At 40.1% G+C, this 21186-nt stretch overlaps 1 protein-coding gene across 6 annotated transcripts in view; it reads right to left on the reverse strand.

The window, feature by feature from the left end:
- The window catches only part of MTA3 (metastasis associated 1 family member 3), a 158440-nt gene that overhangs the window by 30761 nt on the left and 106493 nt on the right, over positions 1-21186 (reverse strand). For 4 of the 6 annotated variants that reach the window (XR_014235116.1, XM_082358175.1, XM_082358173.1 and 1 more), the window contains exons 10-12: positions 8735-8809; positions 6779-6837; positions 1008-1132 (exon numbers count right to left, since the gene is read on the reverse strand). Coding sequence is in view for 5 of the 6 variants with exons in the window: in XM_082358175.1 (XP_082214301.1) it covers positions 1008-1132; positions 6779-6837; positions 8735-8809 (259 nt within the window). In the remaining variant the exon portion in view is untranslated. The remainder of the gene's footprint in view (positions 1-1007; positions 1133-6778; positions 6838-8734; positions 8810-21186) is intronic. The other 2 variants (XM_082358174.1, XM_082358177.1) reach the window with 1 other exon arrangement.

The raw sequence follows: 21186 nt of genomic DNA on the forward strand, positions 1-21186 counted from the left end.
TAAAAGCCTTTTCCAATGCTGTAGCCTGGTGTGGAGTATGGAGCAGAGTCAAAAACGCCCCTCATCCCTATGTCCTTAGGGCAGCAGGCTACCCGCCCCCCACCCACAAGAGCTGCTGAGAGACAAAAACTGGGCACCAAGTAGACTTTTAATAAATACGAGTGTCCTTCCCTCTTCCACCCCGGGCCACTTTGATTGGAAGGAAACATAGATGACCGTGTCACCAATGTCCCATTTAAGAGATTATACTGTCATTTTGAGGTTTTAAATAAATATAAAAAATGTATCTGGGACTTCCCTGGCGGTCCAGTGGTTAAGACTCAGCATTTCCACTGCAGGGGGCATAGGTTCAATCCCTGTTTGGGGAACCCCACATGCCTCGAGGCGCAGCCAAAAAAAAATTGTCGACTACCTAGCAGTTCATCTCACCAACCCAATTTAACATCCAGGGCAAATATAATACTGCCGGCACTGGGTAGTTTTTTTACATGGATAAATACTGATAAATAGACTGGGGCCCTGAGGCTAAAAGTATCATAAAACAGCATATCCCAAGCCAGTGCTCTAAGGGAACCTCGTCTGAGGATTATAAATAGCAGTTTATCCACACGCAGGTCTTTCCTACAGAATTATTTGGAGCCTTTAATTTGTCAAAACATACTGAGAAACACCAAAAGGGGGTTTGGTATATTTCGTGGGACCATGGTTTGCACAAAGCTAGTAACAGCTCTGAATACAGCTTAGCACACACTGCTCGACAAACCCAGGACACCACAGAAGCAAATCAAAGGAAACCCAATACCTAAACTCAGTGTCCAGGTGGAAGGTAAGGATGGGCATCTGTTCACTCTGAGGCTACGTTATTCTGCCCTCTGCGCAGTGCTGACCTCTCGCACCTCCTGCCCGGCAGTGCCAGCACAATTCCCTGCCCTTCACCCACAATTCCCTGCCCTTCACCCACAACAGGCATCAAAGGAGCGGGGGAAGCCCTACTGGAGAAAACTTACCATAGCAGCTCTCACAGGCTCGCCCTAGGAGAGGGTTCTGCGGCTGGAATGCAGTTCCCACGGCTCCATTCACAGCACCAGGTTTGCCATTGCTGGTGGATATTTGGTTGGGATTTGGTTTGCTGCTTTCAATGAAATATAAAGTGAAGTGATAAAAATGACTTGCATAACAAGGTAAAAGGCTCTACATTTCATTATTGATTTATTTTAACTACACGTAAATAAACATTTGAATGTTTGGTAAGAAGAAATAAACTGGTAAAAATAAGGTGTTAAAATGAACCCAAACCATTTATCTTTACAAACCAACGTTATGTAAAAACCAATCTCTTAAGCCTGACACTCACAAAATAAATACACCGTATCTCTTCTCCACCCAAATACAATTTCCTTAGGACACCCTCTGATAAATTTGAAAGATACAACTTATTAAACTTTATCCCCTATCATAAATTCTCCTGAGAATATAATTTTTGGATTAAATAATTAAGCCAAGGGTAGTGTGTTGTGTTTAGAGAAAACCACTGTCCCATTCCTGCTGCTGGTGTGACAGCTGCTGACTCCACACATTGGCTCTCAAGGGAACTACACGAAAGCCACATGCCCAACAGAGACACTGTGGATATCAGCAAGGCATATCTCGAGAGGTAAAAGTTAGCATTTCAGGAGATTGTGACCACTCGTGATTTCTATTATGTTTTAATTTTTATGACGAAGATTAAGTAGCACTTGAAATTAGAAGAACCAATAAATGTATTTGAGGCATTTCTTTTTAAGAGGAAAAAGTTATATCTATCAGATTTCCAGAGGCCATAATTCCTTACAAACATGTAACCCAGATTGTCTTGGTATTTACTGAGCAAACATGGCTCACTTTTTCCCATCTGGGGTAGCCTAACTCCCCTGCTTATCAGCCATGCCTAAGAATACTGTACAGGTGTACATAGTATGTCCTCAATACACTCGTAATTCATTTAACATATATTTATTCAGTGCCCAGTAAACAAAAGTGCCGACATCAAGTAGCTTGCATTCTAGAGGAGTTTTCATGTCTATTTGCTGGGCAAAAAATAAGCAAAGTAAATTAGCAAATTATTTGTTAGTAATGAATGCTGAATGACTAAATGCAGACCATACTCTAGCTTCCTGTGGCTTGTGAAGTAATGAGAGTTCACAACTATTAAGACACCTGGAGTTTCAGCACAGAGTAGGCTCCTGAGTTTCCTTTTTGCTGTTTCTCATTCCCACACTTACATTTACCAGTGAAAGCCTAATATGTAAACTTGGCCTGACGACAAATTAAGATTTCTTTCTGGGCTTCCCTGGTGGTGCAGTGGTTAAGAATCCACCTGCCAATGCAGGGGACATGGGTTTGATCCCTGGTGCGGGAAGATTCCACATGCCACGGAGCAACTAAGCCCGTGCGCCACAACTACTGAGCCTGCGCTCTAGAGCTCACGAGCCACAACTACCGAGCCCGCGTGCCACAACTACTGAAGCCCGCATGCCATAACTACTGAAGCCCGCACGCCTAGAGCCCATGCTTTGCAACAAGAGAAGCCACTGCAATGAGAAGCCCGCGCACCACAACGAAGATTAGCCCCCACTCGCCGCAACTAGAGAAAGCCCGCGAGCAGCAACAAAGACCCAACACAGCCAAAAATAATAAAAATAAACAGATTTTTTAAAAAAATAAGATTTCTTCCTGGCATTGTTACTGTAATTCTTAGCTGACGCCCCATCGCCGCCCCAGAAGAAATCATTTAACCTCTGTGTGCACTGAGGGCCCTATTCTATAAACAGGGCTATTATTTACACTTCAAATCTGTGCCAGCAATGTATTTTGAAGACAAATTGGTTTTAAAGACACATTTTAAACCAGACAGAACGTATTTCTCCTCTTACAGTTTTCAGTTGGAAAAGTACAAAGTTAAAAGTGGTGATTCAGAATGACTAAGATTTCCAAGGGTATGTAAAAATATTTGATTTTTAAAATCTACTATACACAGAAAGAAGTGATAGCCCCTTGAAGTCAAATGGCTGATAATGTCAGAAGGCTTTCTCCAAATATAAACATTTCTGACATTTAACACAGGGCAAAATATATGTGTTAAGAAAGCTAATACAAATTTACAGTTGAGCGGCCTGAAAAAAGAATGAGAGTAAACACAACTTCAGTTGTTCAACTGAATCTAGAATGTTATTTGACTGAATAAACCACTGACCTTAATTCTAATAATCACAAAAGGAAAATGAGTGTGCAAAGATGGAATATAGAAAGGTGAACCACTTAAAACATGTTTTGCAAAACCAAGTACCTACAGGTTACTTCTCAGGGGACAAATGGTTAATGTCAATGTGACCATTTGAATAAAGACAAACTTTTTTTTTAAAGTTTTTAAAGCTGCATTATATGAAACTGCCCTTCCTTTATCTAATGCCCAAACCTTTCCTCCCCTCATCTATGCTCCAGATTGCAGCCCTCCTGCCCTCTTGAGAACTTTGTACACTTGATTCTCTTTCCTGGACCCTCCTCATTACCATGGAAACATATTTCTCCATTTCTCCATATTTAAAAAACTCCCCCATTACTCTATCCAAACTCACCCCTCAATGCCAAGAACTCTCTCGACTGCCTTTTCCAGCCAGTTTTCCTGAGAGATGCTAATCTTCACTGTCTGCAGCCCTTAGCACTCTATTAAAGATTACCATCGACCTCCATGTTGCTAAATTCCCTGGCTGTTTTTCATTAGCATTTGACACCGTTAACCTCTTTCCCTCCTTGAAAGACACTCCTCTCTCAGGTTGTGTGATAATGCACTCATCTGGCTACCCTTTTTCAGCTATCATACTCTATCTGATATATTGAACAGATTTCCTCAAGTTTGGTCCAAGGCTCTTTTTTCTTATTACTCTAAGAAATCTCATCCATAGTTTCAAGCACAATATTATATGCTGATGAAGTTCAAATATGGACCTCTAGCCCAGAACTTTCTCCTGAGTTTAAGACCAATATATCTGACAGCATATTCAACACCTCTTTTTGGAGAAAACAAACTCAAAATGACCCAACCTGGCTCTCTGCCGCAGTTTCTCATCATGGTGAACAGCACAGCAATCCACCTAGTTAATTGAGCTGGCCAGAAACCTGGGACTCAGCTTGACATCTCCCCTCTATCTCTCCATACAAGTCAATCACCTCTAAGTAGCATACCATTTCTAGGCCACAGCTCTAGGTCAAGCTACTATCATCTTTCTTCTCCAAGAACTTCATAATTGGTGTTCTTACATCCACTCCCCTGTTTCCCCATACCATTTTCCAAAATGTAGCCAGTAATCTTAAAGTACGTAGAAATTTAATCATGACACTTACTTGTTTACAATCCAATTCCACTGTTTATCAGATGGCTAACTCCTGGCCCTTGCCTACCATATTGGCCTCCCACGGCTCACCACTCTCTTCATACCAGCCACACTGCCTTTCTCTCACCTCCTTAACTCTGTTCTGCCCCTTCCCATCTCACAATCCCATTGGCCTGGAAAGCCTCCATCACCTGACTGAGCCCTCCTCTACAGTTCACTCAAACTCACCTCCACAAGGAATCTTTCCTAACAGCATCAACTGAGTGTGGTCCCCAGAACAAACTGTCACACCATCTCTTCATCAGAGTACTCAACACACTGGGTGACTAGCTGTTTGGCATCTGTCTCCCCCACAACAGAATGTAGGCTCCAGAAGACAACGTGTCTTCTTAACTGATCTACGTCTAGTACTGAACAGAGTGCTTTGCATATATAGGAGACTGCCAGTCTCAAAAGAATGACAGTATAAAATAATTCTTGGGGATTCGCTGGTGGTCCAGTGGTTAGGACTTGGTGCTTTCACTGCCATGGGCCTGGATTTGATCCCTGGTCAGGGAACTAAGATCCCACAAGCCATGTAGTGCGGCATACCCTCCCCCAAAAAACTTAATCTATTATTTGTTTTAAAATAATATTTCAGAGTTAATTGGGAAATTCTTCAAAGAACTCAGATTCTTATCCAACTCAACAGTACAGATTCATAACAGAATTTATTATGAATAATAAAATCATAATAAATAGAATTCATATATTCTATTTATATACATGATTTATGTAACGTTTTTAAAAAGTATGATTAGAAACTCTGTCTAGATCTTCAAAAATCATTCACTTGGATCAGGGGTTGGCAGAGTAAATGTTTTAAGCTTCGTGGGTATTATTTCTGTTGCAACCATTGAGCACTGCCATTGTAGCACAAAAGCAGACAGAGACAATACATAAATGAATGAACATGGCTGTATTCCATAACACTTTATTTACAAAAATCGGTGGCAGGTCAGATTTGGCCCACATACTGGTCTTTGACTTAGTCTTTGACTTAGATCAAGGCTTAGATCAAGACTCCAAAGTCAATGCAAAACAGAATAGCTACAATTATCTGGGTTATTTGCTGAAAACTGGCTAAATGTACTTTTCCTTTGATGTGACAGCACTGCAAAGTATAAGAAAGCTGGTATGCCTGTTTTTGAAAATCTAAGACACATGAATCACAGCAGTGTTTTCTTTGGGGAGTTGTTCTTTTATAGATGAGTCAAATAAAACATGTAATTTTCTAAAATATTAGAAACCACTCTGCAGGAAGGACATTACAGCTCTGAATAAAAATTATGGACCCTGTAAATTACATGTTATCTATCTTGAGATAAAAGATTAATAAGAAATGTAACAATTCAGTGTCTATGAGGCCTCCTGTATATAAAAATATGTATTAATATATCAAAATTCAGTAAACAAAAGGCTAGGTATAAAACAACTGTACTGAGCTCAAAGAGTGAAAAAGCTTGAATCAGTACACAGAACGCTGTAGTAAATTTCATTTTAATCCCTAAAGAACCTAGGATAGCACTATATACATGGTGCTCAATAAATTTTCCTGAACCAATGAACTGTCAAACTCATGACCTCAAAAAAAGATAATTCATTTAAAATGTAGCAAATGAAAAGAAAATTGGCATTCACTTTGATATGACAATGATTTCTAAACCAAAAGGACAATAATGATAGAATGCTAGGCATCTGAAACAACTGAAACCTATTCATTATTTATCCAATATTTACAAAGTTTGGTTCTAATTACATCCCCTAACCCTTTCCCCAAGCAAACAATGTAAAATCCTCAAGCAAATAAACAACATACCTCAAAAGGGCAATGCACATTACCCAAACAAAATACATTAAACAATACAATACAGAAGTTTCAAAAGTTGCTAACTTTCTGAAACACATTTGCTTCAAATAATATTTTCATAGGTTAGTTTTCTAACACTTTCCCTGAAGCTTTTTATTTATTTATTTATTTTTATTTTTATTTTTATTTTTTGCCACGCTGCGTGGCATGTGGGATCCTTAATTCCTGACTAGGGATCGAACATGCACCCCCGTGCAGTGGAAGCGTGGAGTCTTAACCACTGGACCACCAGGGAAATCCTCCCTGAAGCTTTGATGGCATGTTTCCTCTGGTCCTTTTGTTAGCTGACTTGGGGTTTCCCCCACCAGCCATTTTTCTTTCTAAAAAAGGTCATTTAAGTGGCACCATAATGGAAAGCGAACAAACAGTGCTTTGTAGTGGAAGAAAATAAGATACATAAAGAAATTCAAATTTGGCTGAAACTGACCAAAATGTACATATTTCGTTTTGAAGAGAATTAATACCATGGCAAATATTTTAAAAGATTTCCATTACTTACTAAGTTGGGATATACACTTGTTTCAGCTTACTCTCAGCTTCTGCTGCTTTTAGACGTTTCTAATTCAAAAGATAGATAAAATATTTTACACACGATGTCGAATAATTATTACCACTTCATCTGCCTTAAAAAATTCACAAGAAAATAAAACATTAAAGTATAATTCAAAAATTGCCTTTTTAAGATGAGCTTTTCTTTCATGCATGTCAACTGCAGTGATTTGTAAGGAAAAAATCACTAGATTCTGAGGTACAGAACTACAAGTATTAAAAACATTTTAGACACAAATTTTAAAAATAAAGCAATGAACAACTCCATTTCCTATTCCTCCATGAGTAGATAAACAGGACTTGTAAGTAACTATTTTTACTTTTTCACATTTAGTTTCTATTTTATTTCTTTTTTGCCTTTCTCAGAGGGAAAAAAACCATACATAACCTTTGCTTTTAGAAAATTATTCAGAGACGATTAGTTTCCAAAGTCCATGAAAGAGAAGGAGACAGTAACTAATCTAAGTCCAATTAAATAAGCATGTACCCTCGAATGTTGGGAGACATGCAGTAAGCTTTAAAGCTTGGCTGAACTCATGTCAGATTTTTAGGAACCGATTAGGAGCCAAATGCAGGGAAAGGAACGGGGAAAAGATTATATAATCACATCCAGAGAGTGATCAACACAATAATAAATGCCAATAGGGAAGGAAAATAATGTATGGTAGATACTCAAAATGAAGACAAATCAGAATATAAGACAACCCTCCATTTGCTCAATGAGAAGGAAACAAAAACATTTAAGGAGACAACTTAAAACTTTTAAAGAAGGAGTTCAAATTTTTGGAAATAATTTTATCCAAACACTTTCAACCATCCTTGATGCCATCATCGCCACCATCTATCTTTAGGGACTCTTTTCACTTTGAATAACACAGGTTTTCCAGAGCACATGGTCTTCACGATACCTAAGTTGTTTGAAGTAAGTATTTGGGGGGGCGGTGGCAGGGGCGGTGGGGGGGGGGGGCGGGAGAGCAACTTTATTAGGAAAGCCAACAGGCGAGAAGATGGCAGACTAATGTCCTAAAGAACCATCTTGCCTGGATTTGGATGCTAGTTTGAAATGAGCACTTTCTGAATTATATATGATGTGATTCTGGGAATTTTTCAACAAGCCATGGGTATATATTCACTATTCACAACCTCAACAACTCACTATGGTAATTTTTAAAGTGATCTTTAAATTAAATTTTTATAGCATCTAACACTTGCCATTGGGTGATCATATACTTAGGACAAATAATGTCTGTGTTAAATATACCTGCCCCTTTCCTTACCAGTTCTGACACGTTAACTAGAAGAATATAATATACTGACTGAGGTCACTTGAGGAAAATGTACCTTTCCCCCAAAAGTAGTATTACTCAAAATAGGTAACTGAGAGAATTACCTCAATTTGGGACATTTGGGGAGAATTTACAAAATAAGTGATTCCCTGCTTTTAGAGATAATTTTGGGGAAAAAAGTTGTGTGCTTATGTACGAAGTATCAAACTAGTAAAGACTAACTACTACAGTTAAGGTCAAAGACTTAGGGGGTATAACCACAAAAATGTCTAGGAGGGTTCAGAAGATCTTTTACACATTTTAAGTCATTCCTGTCACCTATATTCACAAAGAGATGAAGCACCAGGCACCTACAAGGAAAATAATACCTCTCTATTGGTATCGTTCCCTGCTGTCTGTCCAAAATATTTATCATAATGGAATCTGAAGTAAAGAAAATATCGAGACTAAAATCTTAAAATAATATGTTAAAGATATGAAATCATGTACTTTAAAATGGTCTAGAAAAGATAAAGCAAACAAAACAAATTTAAAACTAAGCATATTGCTAAGAAATATTAATGTATAAATAGAAAGTTCATTTTAATGCAATTGTATTGGTAGCAATATGAAAAAATTACCTGCTGCACATATCTGTCAGTAGTTTTCCACATGTAATAATATTCAATGATGCTAGTCAATGATTTCCAAGGGAGCTGAAAAAATATTTAACATGATAATGAAAACAAGCTACCGTAGAAACTCTTTTCCTTTAAAACCACTTCTTAAAAATAAGGAGGTAATAATCCACACGGAAGATGCATTCTAGAAGAAATGTTTGAAAAACTGAAATTAATTCTGAGCAAAAGGGTCCCCAAACAAGTTCTATTCAGCCAGAGATGCTGATACAACACATTCCATTTCTCAGCTCCCATTTTGTTAAAAATTATAAACCTTACGACTGAAAATATTTCATGACTTACTCAGTTTTTCTCGGGCTATAGGTGGGGTGGAAGTACAATTTTTAGAAATGATATTTTAAAGAATCTGGACTGAGTTCTTCAACTTCCAAAGATGCCACCTACAACTGGGGGTCATTGGTCTCTGGTATAATATTTCTCATCCTTTCCAAAACTGCTCTATTCTGATCTATTTTGTTGTAAATAAAATGAAAACCTAAATCTCTGAAAAAGAATATAGCCAAGTGCGGTACATATTAGAAAAATAGGAAGCTTGTCTGCTATTTTATACAATTATTCAAAAATGGCCAAATGAGCCTTTACTTATGAGACCCACAATGAAAGAATATATTTAATATGTCCCTCTGTAAAGGGAGATCTGTTAGTCTTCCAAGATATGTAAATCAGGGCAGATCAAACAAAATGACTGATCACATTCGATTTTTAGCTGTTGTGGCAGATTTTACTGATACATGACTCAGCACCCTCTGACTCCCAGCTTGCCCTAATGCACCGCTGGGGTTAGAGTTAAAATAGTTCTTCCCAGACCCCAGTGCAGCTAGGGGTCTGTTTATGGACCACATGTACAACATCCATGCAATTCCTATCATCTCCACATTTAACTCACCTGTTTGGTCTGAAGAGAAAAATAAATGGAGTTTAGAAAAAGGACGTTATTTTAAAACTTAACTGGGTGGCAACTTCAACAAATGTGGTCTCACTTACAGGAACAGATTGGCACAGCTGGCATTTGGATTGCAGTTAAAGCAAATATAATTTTCTCCAATTTAACAAGCAATCTAATGGAGCTGAAAGTGTCTGAGGGATGGTGTTAAGGAGCCAACTACAGCAACACCTCACAGGACAGCTGAGGCATAGTCTCCCAGGGTTTTAAGCAAGCCAAAACCTCTTATCCCCTAATTATTCTTCTTCTGGGAAAGAGGCCCGGGCATGCAATTTACCTGGAAGCCTGAGAAAAGAAAACCAAGTGACCCTGTAACCTGAGCTTCCTCACGAGCCAGATTTTATCTAAGCCATAAAGTCCTAATCAGCTGTCCTCAGCACCAGCACACTCATCAAGGAGTAGTGTAGGTCACATCTCAGTGCGTCTACTCCTGATGTAGTATCATTTCTCCCTCAACCCTCACTCAGCCTTCATGGGAGTTCCAACACGTCAACTGAAGAGGAAAAAAATCCGAATGTGGCAGATGGCTCCGCATGATGCATTGGCACCGACTGGAATTATACTGCTGCAGCATTTCAGCCCCAGGCAGGAGTGACTGTGAAGCCCAGTGAAGAAGGGAGATCCTTTTGGAGGGCAGAACATTAGAGTGGACATCTGGTTTTCTACTTTGCGTTGCAAGAGAGATGGCCAGAGGTACTAATCCATACCCATCCGTGGACAATGGTTATTTACTTGTCACAGTGATCAGGGACTTGAAAGGAATGAGATTAGAGGACTGGTAACAATGAGGCTTATAAAAGAGGTTTGTGGGACAGACATCTGAGGGTGGGCCTGGCTGTGAGGATATTTGAGCCCCCATGTTCACAAAGTCTCCTCTACAAAGGAGGTTTTTCACTCGTCTGCTGGATAAGATGATCCCTCTGGCTATAAGCCAGCCTCTTTCCCTAGTTACCCAATGACTGCTCAAAGGACACATAAACAAAATGGACACACATGTGGATGCCACCACAGGGATGTCCTCTCACCCATTCTGATTTGATTACTCCAAGTGTCTAATCTGCAAGGAACAGAGTACACTGGGCCTCCAACATGGCACCATTCCTGGTAACATGTCAGTTAGATTACACTCTCAGCATACTGGAATAGCAGTTACCTGTTTTCATTGAATGGACAATTATTCTAGATATGATTTGCCTTTTCTGTGTTATTGGCTAGCAATAGCACACACAGACTTATGAATGACTCACTCCCACAAAACGCTGCTTCTAACCCAGGGCCCAGAACCTGCAAGAATGAAGGTTTGGGTCACCCCACCAGACTAAGAACTCTGGTCATCTAAGATACGGAAGGGAGAACAGTGTGTGTGTGCGTGTGTGCGTGTGTGTGTGTGTGTGTGTGTGTGTGTGTGTGTGTGTGTGCGCGCGCGCGCGCTGTTCTATGACAATGAAGGCATCAGGAAGAGCTTCACAAAGGGAGAACGGAAGACTAACAAAGCTATCCATGTTTTCTTCCTTGCTCAGTGTAATTATTTTCCTTCTGGACCCAATTCCCTCTCTATTTTTACATAAGGTCTGTTGGTGGTGGTGTTTTCACCTTTATAATTTAATGCAGAAGTTACAGGCTATAAAGACAGGGCTGTGGCTAAAACCAGAAGAGGAATAAACAGCAACCAGAGATGGATGCCGTGATATTAAATTTAAGCCTCCCCATTTAAGGAAATAGTACCATATTTTCTAATGATTCAGGGATAATTACTATTGTTTTAAAGTTGATGTCTGGAAAGGAAGCATGTAGAGACGGCAAGGATGGATGTTAAGTAGTCAAAGAAGTGGGTGGTGGCAGAAACTGTACACCCATTTCCAACCTACTTCCAGCTTACCTTCCTTGAAGCTCTAAATACATTTTCCCCAGATACTCTTGAACAAGGATGCAGACATACAGGCCAGGTTTAGCCAAGCTGACAAATGTGAATGACATTTAGATATAGGAGTTAGCAACATCAGAATAAGGCTGCATGCAGGGAGACTGGATAGTTTGGCAAGAACAATGGCTGGGATATCACGTTCTTCTGGGGCATGTGTGTTGACTTTTCTGCCATCCACGTTTGACATCATGGATTCCAAGCAGCAGAGGGCATGGGTCTTTCCACTGTTTCTGGAAGTGCAGCATCCAAACCTGGTTCTCTAGTCTTCCCAGAGATTTTATGAGAACCTAATATCCTATATGCCTTTCGGTTTAAATTATAGTGAATTCTGTACTTACCAAATAAGAACCCTGACTAATATAACCAAAGTATCTATCTTTTATTCTAAACTAGATGAGGCTGAGTTTCTCTCACTTATAATCAAAAGTACTCTAATACAAAAATTGGTAAAAAGTGAAGTGTTCTAAGAATAGACCCTAGATACATGGCACTTACTGACAGAGTCAAGGCAGAACAGAATCATGCAAGACTGCTGAGTAGAGGCAGCAGATGTTGTAGTGGGGTTCCTGCTAGAGCACTGCCATTGTGGGGTTAGATACTGCTCTTAGCTTCACAAGTCCTGTCTGTGAAGCATCGAAACGTGGATCCCTGGCTAACGTCTGTTAGCCTTCTGACACCCTTTAATAAATTTCTTTCTCCTCATAATAGCTCACTCAAATGGATTCTGTCGTCTCTAATTATGACTTGCTCAGTATCCTTTCCAACTTCCCTCTAGTTCACTTGCTTATGTTACAAAGGCTGGAAATCCAAACGTTATATTTCCAAGACCCCCTTGGATTTACTTCTGCCAATCAGATGTATGTGTATAAGACAAATTCAGAAGTGAATTAAGCAGGCGTAGAGTGGATGGTGCACAAGGGATCCATTTTGCTGCAGTAGAAGTAGGAGGCACAAAATTGTTCTAGAGCCAATGACGTTGCGAGAGGTTTCCTGATCTCAAGATCACGGCTAAAGGAGTGTGATCCTGGCTCAGAAGTTAACCCAGCAGCTTCTCAATTTCCCTATGGGGCAGAGGTTAAGAGCTCACTTGTGGAACCATTTCTGTGGGACTATTCTGAGGTCCAGCTTGAGCCTACTTCTCCAACCCTATCAATGATTTTAAGCATCTAATTTCTAAAGTTAAATCCCATTCTGTTTAAAACAGCTCCAATATTTTGTTATCTGCAACTGAAGTCTAAATGATACAACAGCCAGGAAATAACCTTTGCTGAAAGGAGTTTCTATGGCAAAGGACTCCACTGTACGAAGGGGGAAAGACTTTGCTATTTTGCACTTTGAATTTTTCAGGTTCCTCTGCATATTTCAGGTCCTGTTTAGGATGTAGAAATCCACAAGAGAATGTCATCCCCACTCTAAAGATGAGGAAAGAGAAAATTTATAAAACCACACCAACTCTTTAGTCCATCAGAGAGCTAAGATTACAAGACAATCAACTGAACTAAATTCCCAAGTCACTCCAAGGAGAGACAGGACTCTAAGTATTTTTACTTTGGCAGAGCATAAAACAGGTGATGAACAACAAAACATTTACCAGATTATTAAAGGTCAACAGTGGGCTAGGACAACTGTTTAGCATCTGTGGAAGCTCTAGACACAAGGGGAATCCAAACACATTTGCCAGAGATCTCTATCAGATCTTCATCAGAAAGAACTGAGCCAGTGGAGGAGACCTGAGAAATCCATAGGTGGTGGTGGAAATTTGAATGTACACAAAGAAATGAAGAGGGGCAGAAATGGTAAATTTTTAAAAATAAGTAACAGTAAGTAAATAAACATGGGGGGGCATTAATCTTTTTAAAAGATGACTGATTGCCTAAAGCAAGAAATAGTAATAATGCACTGTGGGACTTAGAACATGTACAGAAATAAAATGTATGACAACAAAAGCACAAGAATGGGAAGGAAGAACTAGAAGTGTACTGTTTCATGGTTCTTATAATCTGTGATCTAAGCAGAATTTGATTGAAGGTAAACTGTGGTACATTAAAGATATATATTGTAAACCACTAAACAAAACAAAAGTTTAATTAGTAAGCCACCAGGAGAGATGAAATGGGTGTCATAAAAAATTAATCAAGAAAGGGGGAAGAGGGGCTTCCCTGGTGATGCAGTGGTTAAGAATCCACCTGCCAATGCAGGGGACACAAGTTTGAGCCCTGGTGCAGGAAGATTCCACATGCCACGGAGCAACTAAGCCCGTGTGCCACAACTATTGAGCCTGCGCTCTAGAGCCTGCAAGCCACAACTACTGAGCCCGCGTGCCACAACTACTGAAGCCCATGCACCTAGAGCCCATGCTCCGCAACAAGAGAAGCCACCACAAGGAGAAGTCCGTGCACCGCAACGAAGAGTAGCCCCCCGTGCAGCAACGAAGACCCAACGCAGCCAAAATAATAAAACAAATAAATTTTTTAAAAAAAGTGTGTGGGGGGAATAAAGAACAATGGGACAAATGGAAAACTCATGGTAAAATGATGGATTTAAACTGATAATTATATTATTAATAATTATATTAAAGGCAAGTGGTCTAAACACTCTAAGTAAAAGGCAGAGATTGTTAGATTGGTTGCGGGGGGGGGGAAAAGATTCAACTGTATTCTGTTTACAAAAAGCCCACTTTGGAAATAAATAAGATAAAAGTAAAAGGATGGAAACAAAATATATCATGTAAACAATAAATCCGGAGTGGTTATATTAACAGGAGAAAAATTAGACTTTGTCACAAGGAATATTACCCATGGATAAAGAAGCATGATGTAAAGATAAAAAGGTCGAATCATCACAAGAGTATAACAATCCTAAATATGTACGTGCCCACCAACAGAGATTCAACATATCTAAAGCAAAAACCTAATACAATTGAAAAGAAAAACAGAAAAATCTACAATTATAAGCTAGAGACTTTTAATACTGCTCTCTCAACAAGTAACACAACAAGTGGGCAGAAAATCCGTAAGGCTCCAGAAGACTTGAACAACATTATCAATAAACTTGACCCAAGTAGCATTTATAGAATAATATACCTAACAGCAAAATATCTGTTCTTTTCAAGAGCACATGGTGCATTCACCAAAACAAACCATATACTGCGGTAGAATCAATCAAGTCTTCAAAATGTAAAATTTGTGTGTGTGTGTATGTGTGTGTGTATTTAACAAAGTATGTTTTCTGAACACAATAGAATTAAACCAGAATTCATAACCAAAAAATATATGCGGGAAAAAACCTACAAATATGTGGAACTTACTTCTAAATAATCCATGGATCAAAAAGGAAACCATAAGGAAAAATGAAGGAATGAAAATGAACACACAACTTATCAACCTTGGTAAGAAGATGAAGCTAAATAAAGCAGTGCACAGAGGGAATCGACACACCCCCTTTCCTCCATCAGATGTCCAGCAGAAAGAACTGGGACAGGGCAAGCAACCTGCCCATTGGTGGTGGTGTGGGTGTGCACAATGGTGATCAGCTGCCACTGGGGACCAGGCCAGAAAACCGCTTCCCAGATCCTTCTCTTAGATCCTTCTCTCATACAAAGCAGAAGTGTCTGCCACTGGAGACGGACTAGAAACCATCCCACCCCCAAGTCCCAGGCAAAGTGCGGTGGCCAGTGGAGGGGGACTGGAAATTTGCTCACATCCAAAAAGCCCTGCTAATAAAAGGCTACACAAAGCAGAGACCGGTTGCGACAAGGGAGCTGGGGAAAGAACAGAATTGCTGTGGGAGCTCCACCGCTGAGACTCAGGCACACAAAGCCTACCAAAGTCTGGGCAGGAACAGGACAACTAAGAAACTCCCTGCGCCCTCACCATGGACCTGCAACACCATACTACCACAGGGGGAAGGGCAAAATGTGGAGAAAGGCTCTGCAGTGCAAGGCCTGCTAAGGATGGGACAGGAACACAAGAAAAGAACCCTTCTGCTTTCCAGGCCCTACATTAAGCATAGGTAAGACTATGAAGTCTGTGGATGCTCAGTTCACCTCCTATTCATCCCACCAGCGAGGGAGGGACCCGCCCCTCAAGACAGTGGAAGGTGGTCAGACATACAACACATGACACCGGAGACAAACCAGATGAGACTGACAGCAGTTTATTAGTCACTTATACTCATGGTCCGGGGAAAGAGGACACTACACACCATGTAGGGCCACACAGGGGTTGTACTTGGGAATAGTGAGCCCAGTAGGGGCTGTGGAAGTGTGGCTTTGTGTAACAAGAGGGTGAGGTATGCCCTGGTTCCGGAAAAAGGTTCCCACAGGAGGAAGGATGAGACTGGCTTGTGAGAATAATTCTGCCTGCTGGCAAGGGAAGTGAAACCCATTAGGTTCAAGGCTGGGTGGGGTGTAGGTGAATTAGCCAGGCAGGAAAGGATTTTGCATATCCGGCAAAAATGGGGAGATTCAGTTAAGCTTTTGGGGCCCTGTGAGGCTCAAAGATATAAAGGTCGTACATGAAATATTAACCCTTCCAGTACAGTGGTACACTGAAGGTAACCAGAACAACAATGAAATCCAAACCTGGCCAACTAGAGACTATATTAATATACTAAAGGATCTAGTTGAAAAGGTAGACAATGCACATGAATAGATGGGGAATTTACATAGAGATAAAAAGCATAAAAATAAAATATGACTGTTAGGACAATATGCTATCATATTTGAAGAATTCCTTTAACAAGTTTATCGGTATACTGGACATAGCTGAGAAAAGAGTTAGTGCACTAGAAGACAGATCAATACAAATTATACAAACTAACACACAAACAGCACGTCTCAGCTCTAGGAAACTCAGTGAACTACAAGTAGAATAATTATAAAGAAAAGCCTGCCAGGGCTTTTGGTTTACTACTACAGGTTCACACTGTAGTAGTAAAACAAAAGTAAAGAGAAAATCTTGAGCACAAAGAAAAAGAAACATGCACATACATAGGAACTTCTCATCAGAAACTACGTAAGCCAGATAGAGAGACATCTTTAGAATACTGAAAGAGGAAAAGAATTTTTAATGAATTCTATAAAGAATGAAATATCTCTTCAAAGGGGACAGTAAAGTTTTTCGGACAAGGCAGAAGTCATTCTCAGTCAAAAGCTGAATTCATTGTCAGCCAAAAGTGTATTAACAATAAATGGTTACATGAGAAGCAAAGTTTCAAATTAATGATCTAAGCTCCAACCTTAAAAAAATACTAGGAAAAGACAAAAGCACATAAGCTCAGAGCAAGCTGAAGGAAAGAAATAACAAACATAAAAGCAGAAATCAATGGAATAGTAAACAGAAAAATCAATCAAATCAAAAACTGGTTCTTGGGATTTCCCTGGTGGCGCAGTGGTTAAGAATCCGCCTGCCAACGCAGGGGACACGGGTTCGATCCCTGGTCCGGGAAGATCCCACATGCCACGGAGCAACTAGGCCTGTGTGCCACAACTACTGAGCCTGCGCTCTAGAGGTCGTGTGCTACAACTACTGAGCATGTGTGCCACAACTACTGAAGCCCACGCGCCTAGAGCCTGTGCTCCGCAACAAGAGAAGCTCCCGCTCACCACAACTAGAGAAAGCCCACGTGCAGCAACGAAGACCCAATGCAGGCAAAAATTAATTAATTAATTAGTTATTTTTTAAAAACTGGTTCTTTGCAAAGATCAATAAGATTGATAAACCCCTAGCCAGACTGATGAGGAAAAAAGTAAGAAAAGCTAAATTACCAGTATCAGAAATATCTGAGGGGACATCACTACAAATCCATCCCACAGAACTTAAAAGTATAATGAAATTATGAACAACTTTATGACAACAAACTAGACAAAATGGACAGGAAGAGATACGCCAGCAAGAGAGAGGAGGACATAGCAGCCTTTGTAACCCCACAAAAAACAATAATTAGATAGCTATCAACAAATGAAAATTGCCCTGGGAAGATGCAAGAGTCAAAGAAGAACCTACAGCAACACAGTGCAGCAAAAAATGGAGAGTAACTGCACAGAGAGTACACAGAGAGGATCACTGAGGAGACGGACTTCAGCTGAGACATCTGGAAACAGCTAAGAACAAGGAAGGGTGGAGGCTATCAGTATAAGCCACACACTGGATACCACTGCAGTCACCAGTGGCCTCCTCGGCAGAGGAGCCTGGTAGCCCTGGTCACTGAGGACCTCAGCAGCACCCGAGACAGCTGCTGAAGAATCCCTACAGCTCGCACAGTAGAGGACTCTGTAGTGTTTGTTGGAGTGGACCTCAGCAGGCTCCTGTGCAGAAGAAACTGGCAGCTCCTGCCACCGAGGTAACCAAGAGCCACTGCTGCTGCTGGCCTCCTAGAGAAGGAGATGCTGCTGCACTCCTTCCAGAAGATGTGCACAACCCAGAGCCCAGAGCCCTGGCTGCTCGACATGCGCTCACATCACAGGCACCAGATCGTATGCTTCAGTCACTCTGTGAGCACACACACTCCACTCCCGGCTCAGGGGCTGATCCAAGCATGCCCACGCCTCAGGCACCACTGCCACCATGAGGGCACTCCAAGCCAGACCCAGAGCCAAGAGACATCCCCTCGCCCATGACATACGCTGTGGGAGAAAGAGAGATCAGGAGGTCCCCAGCAGCCTTTGCCACTGAAGACCCCAACAGCCCTCTCTGTTGCAGCAGACACCTGCACCCTTGGCCGTTGCAATCTTTACTGACACTGACCTCAGCTGATAAAGCTGAATGTGCGCTATGCCAATGGGCCTTCCCAGGAGCTAGAACCAATGCACTCCACTTGCCTGGTACCCTTGCACCCACCTGCAGGTGAAGGTCTTTCCCCACTAAAACCAGTCTGTAAAGTCTGCAATGTCTGCTCAGCCAAATGCACAGAGATTAACACGAGGTTATGAGAAACATGAAAAATTAAAGAAACATGACACCCGCAAAGGAACACAGTAATTTTCCAGGAACTGACCCCACAGAAATAGAGATCTAGGATTTCCCAAAGAATTCAGAAGAATTGTTTTAACGAAGTTGAGTGAGCTACAAGAAAATGCAGATAGAAAACTCAATGAAATTAGGAAAACAATATACAAACAAAACAAGAAGTTCAACAGAGAGAAATTATTTTAGAAAACCCAAACAAATTCTAAAGCTGAAGAATACAATGAATTAAATGAAAAATACAATGCAGATCATCAACAACAGACTTGATCAAGCAGAAAAATCTGTGAACTCAAAGACAGGTCACTAGAAATTATCCAGTCAGAGGAGGAAAGGATAAACAAAGAATGAAAAGAGAGTGATTCCAATTAGCAGAAAAAGAAGATCACAGCAGAAATAAATGAAGTAGAAACAAGGAAAACAACAGAAAAGATCTATAGACTAAGAGCCGGTTTTTTGAAAAGATAAACAAAATTGACAAACCACTGGCTATACTAAGAAAAAAGAGAGAAGATTGAAATAAATAAAATCAGAAGTGAAAGAAGAGACATTACAAATGATATCGCAGAAATCATAAAAGGATCCTAAGAGACTGCTATGAACAATTACATGCCAACAAATTGGATAATCTAGAAAAAATGGATAAATTCCTAGAAATATATAACCTATCCAGACTGAATCATGAAGAAATAGAAAATGTGAACAGAAGACTGAATCAGTAATCAAAAACCTTCCAACAAAGAAAAGCCCAGGACCAGATGACTTCACCAAACATTTAAAGAAGAATTAATGCCAATGCTTCTCCACATCCTCACCAACGTCTGTTATCTCTCATTTTTAAAAAAATAATAGCCATCCTAACAGGTATGAGGCAATATCTCATGGTGGTTTTCCCTGATGATTAGTGATGCTGAACACCTTTTTTGTTTGTTTGTTTTGACCACACCACACAGCATACAGGACCTTAGTTCCCCGACCAGGGATCAAACCCTCACCCCCTGCAGTGCAAGCAAGGAGTCTTAACACTGGACCGCTAGGGAAGTCCCTTGAACACCTTTTCATGTACCTGCTTTTCACCAATGAGGATGATGTTAGCTGTAGGCTTGTCAAATATGGCCTTTAGGTTTATACATTACTTTACAAGTATAGGGTGGTGGAAGGGAGAGATAGTAAGTTAAAAATACCAAAACGGGGTTAGCAAATGCAAACTATTATATATAGAATGGATGAACAAGGTCCTACTGTAGAGCACAAGGAACCATATTCAATATTCTGTGATAAACCATAATGGAAAAGAATATTTTTAAAAATGTATGTGTGTGTATATGTGTGTGTGTGTGTGTGTGTGTGTGTGTGTGTGTGTGTGTGTATGTAGGACTGAATCACTTTGTTGTATAGTTGAAATTAACACTGTAAATCAACTATATTTCAATAAAAATAAATAAATAAAACAAAGCCTAAAGATCTAAAAAAACAAACAAACACCCAAAACTACATAAAACACAAACCCTCTGAAGAGTTAGCCTCCTGATGGTCTATCTAAGCTTTTTGACACTGGCGGCCAATACGAAGCTCCAAAATACAACAAACCTAATGTGGACTGTCTCATCAACAAGCATTCCAACCACCTTCAGAAAACTTTATCATGCCACAAATTTACAAGAATTTTGTTAGATCATGAAGGTAACAAAAAACCATTTAACAGCATTATGGCTGTTACACTCATTTTCACACTGTTATTTTACTTTCTATGAATGCCAGCCTCTATGTCCAAGTATATTGCACCAAGCTACTGTTCAGAGTTATTTCCTAGTCCTGTATTAAGTGCCCAGGAGGGCTGTCTAAAAGTTTCACAGCTCAGTGTATACCCGTCAATCTGCTGTTTTCTCCCTTTACCATCAGAGGTCCAGCTGAAATGCCAGTTAACTCCGTGAAGACACTCCTGAGTAGACTGGCACAACTAATAGTTCCCTTCCCACCACTTCCATAATACTCGTTCTTACTACTGACAGAAATAATTACATTATATTTTATTTGAGGGCTTATCTTTCAATCTCTTGATCTGGACTATGAATCATTCCCTAAAGTAAGGACCACGTTACATTTCTGATGCATGTCTAGTGCACACTTAAGGGCCTGGTATGTTGCAGATGCTCAATAAACATTTGTTGAATTGAACTGAGTTCAGAATGGTGATCAGGGCATAAGATGAGCATGTCACACTCAGTGCAGGGAAAACTAGTTTCATTTTAGTATTTCTCATCTTCTACTCCTTTATCAGGCCTGCAGCCTTTGTTCTTTAGGGGGTTTTGTTTTTGCGGTTTCTATTTAGTGGTGTAGCTATATTATATTAGTAGCATTGCACTGTTGTGTTATTCTGACCACCTGAAGCTAAATGCCACCAATGCATTTTAAATTCCCAGCTGCACACCCTGTAAATTGAAACCATGACATATGGGTGTCAGTAAAGTTTTGCCAAAACAAATGCCAGTGACACTAACAGCTTTAATTATCATGTTTAGGATTTAATATATCAACTCATATAGATAAGTAAAATCTT

This window comes from Balaenoptera borealis, assembly GCF_965194805.1.
Source record: "Balaenoptera borealis genome assembly, chromosome: 15".
Taxonomy (NCBI): Eukaryota; Metazoa; Chordata; class Mammalia; order Artiodactyla; family Balaenopteridae; genus Balaenoptera; species Balaenoptera borealis.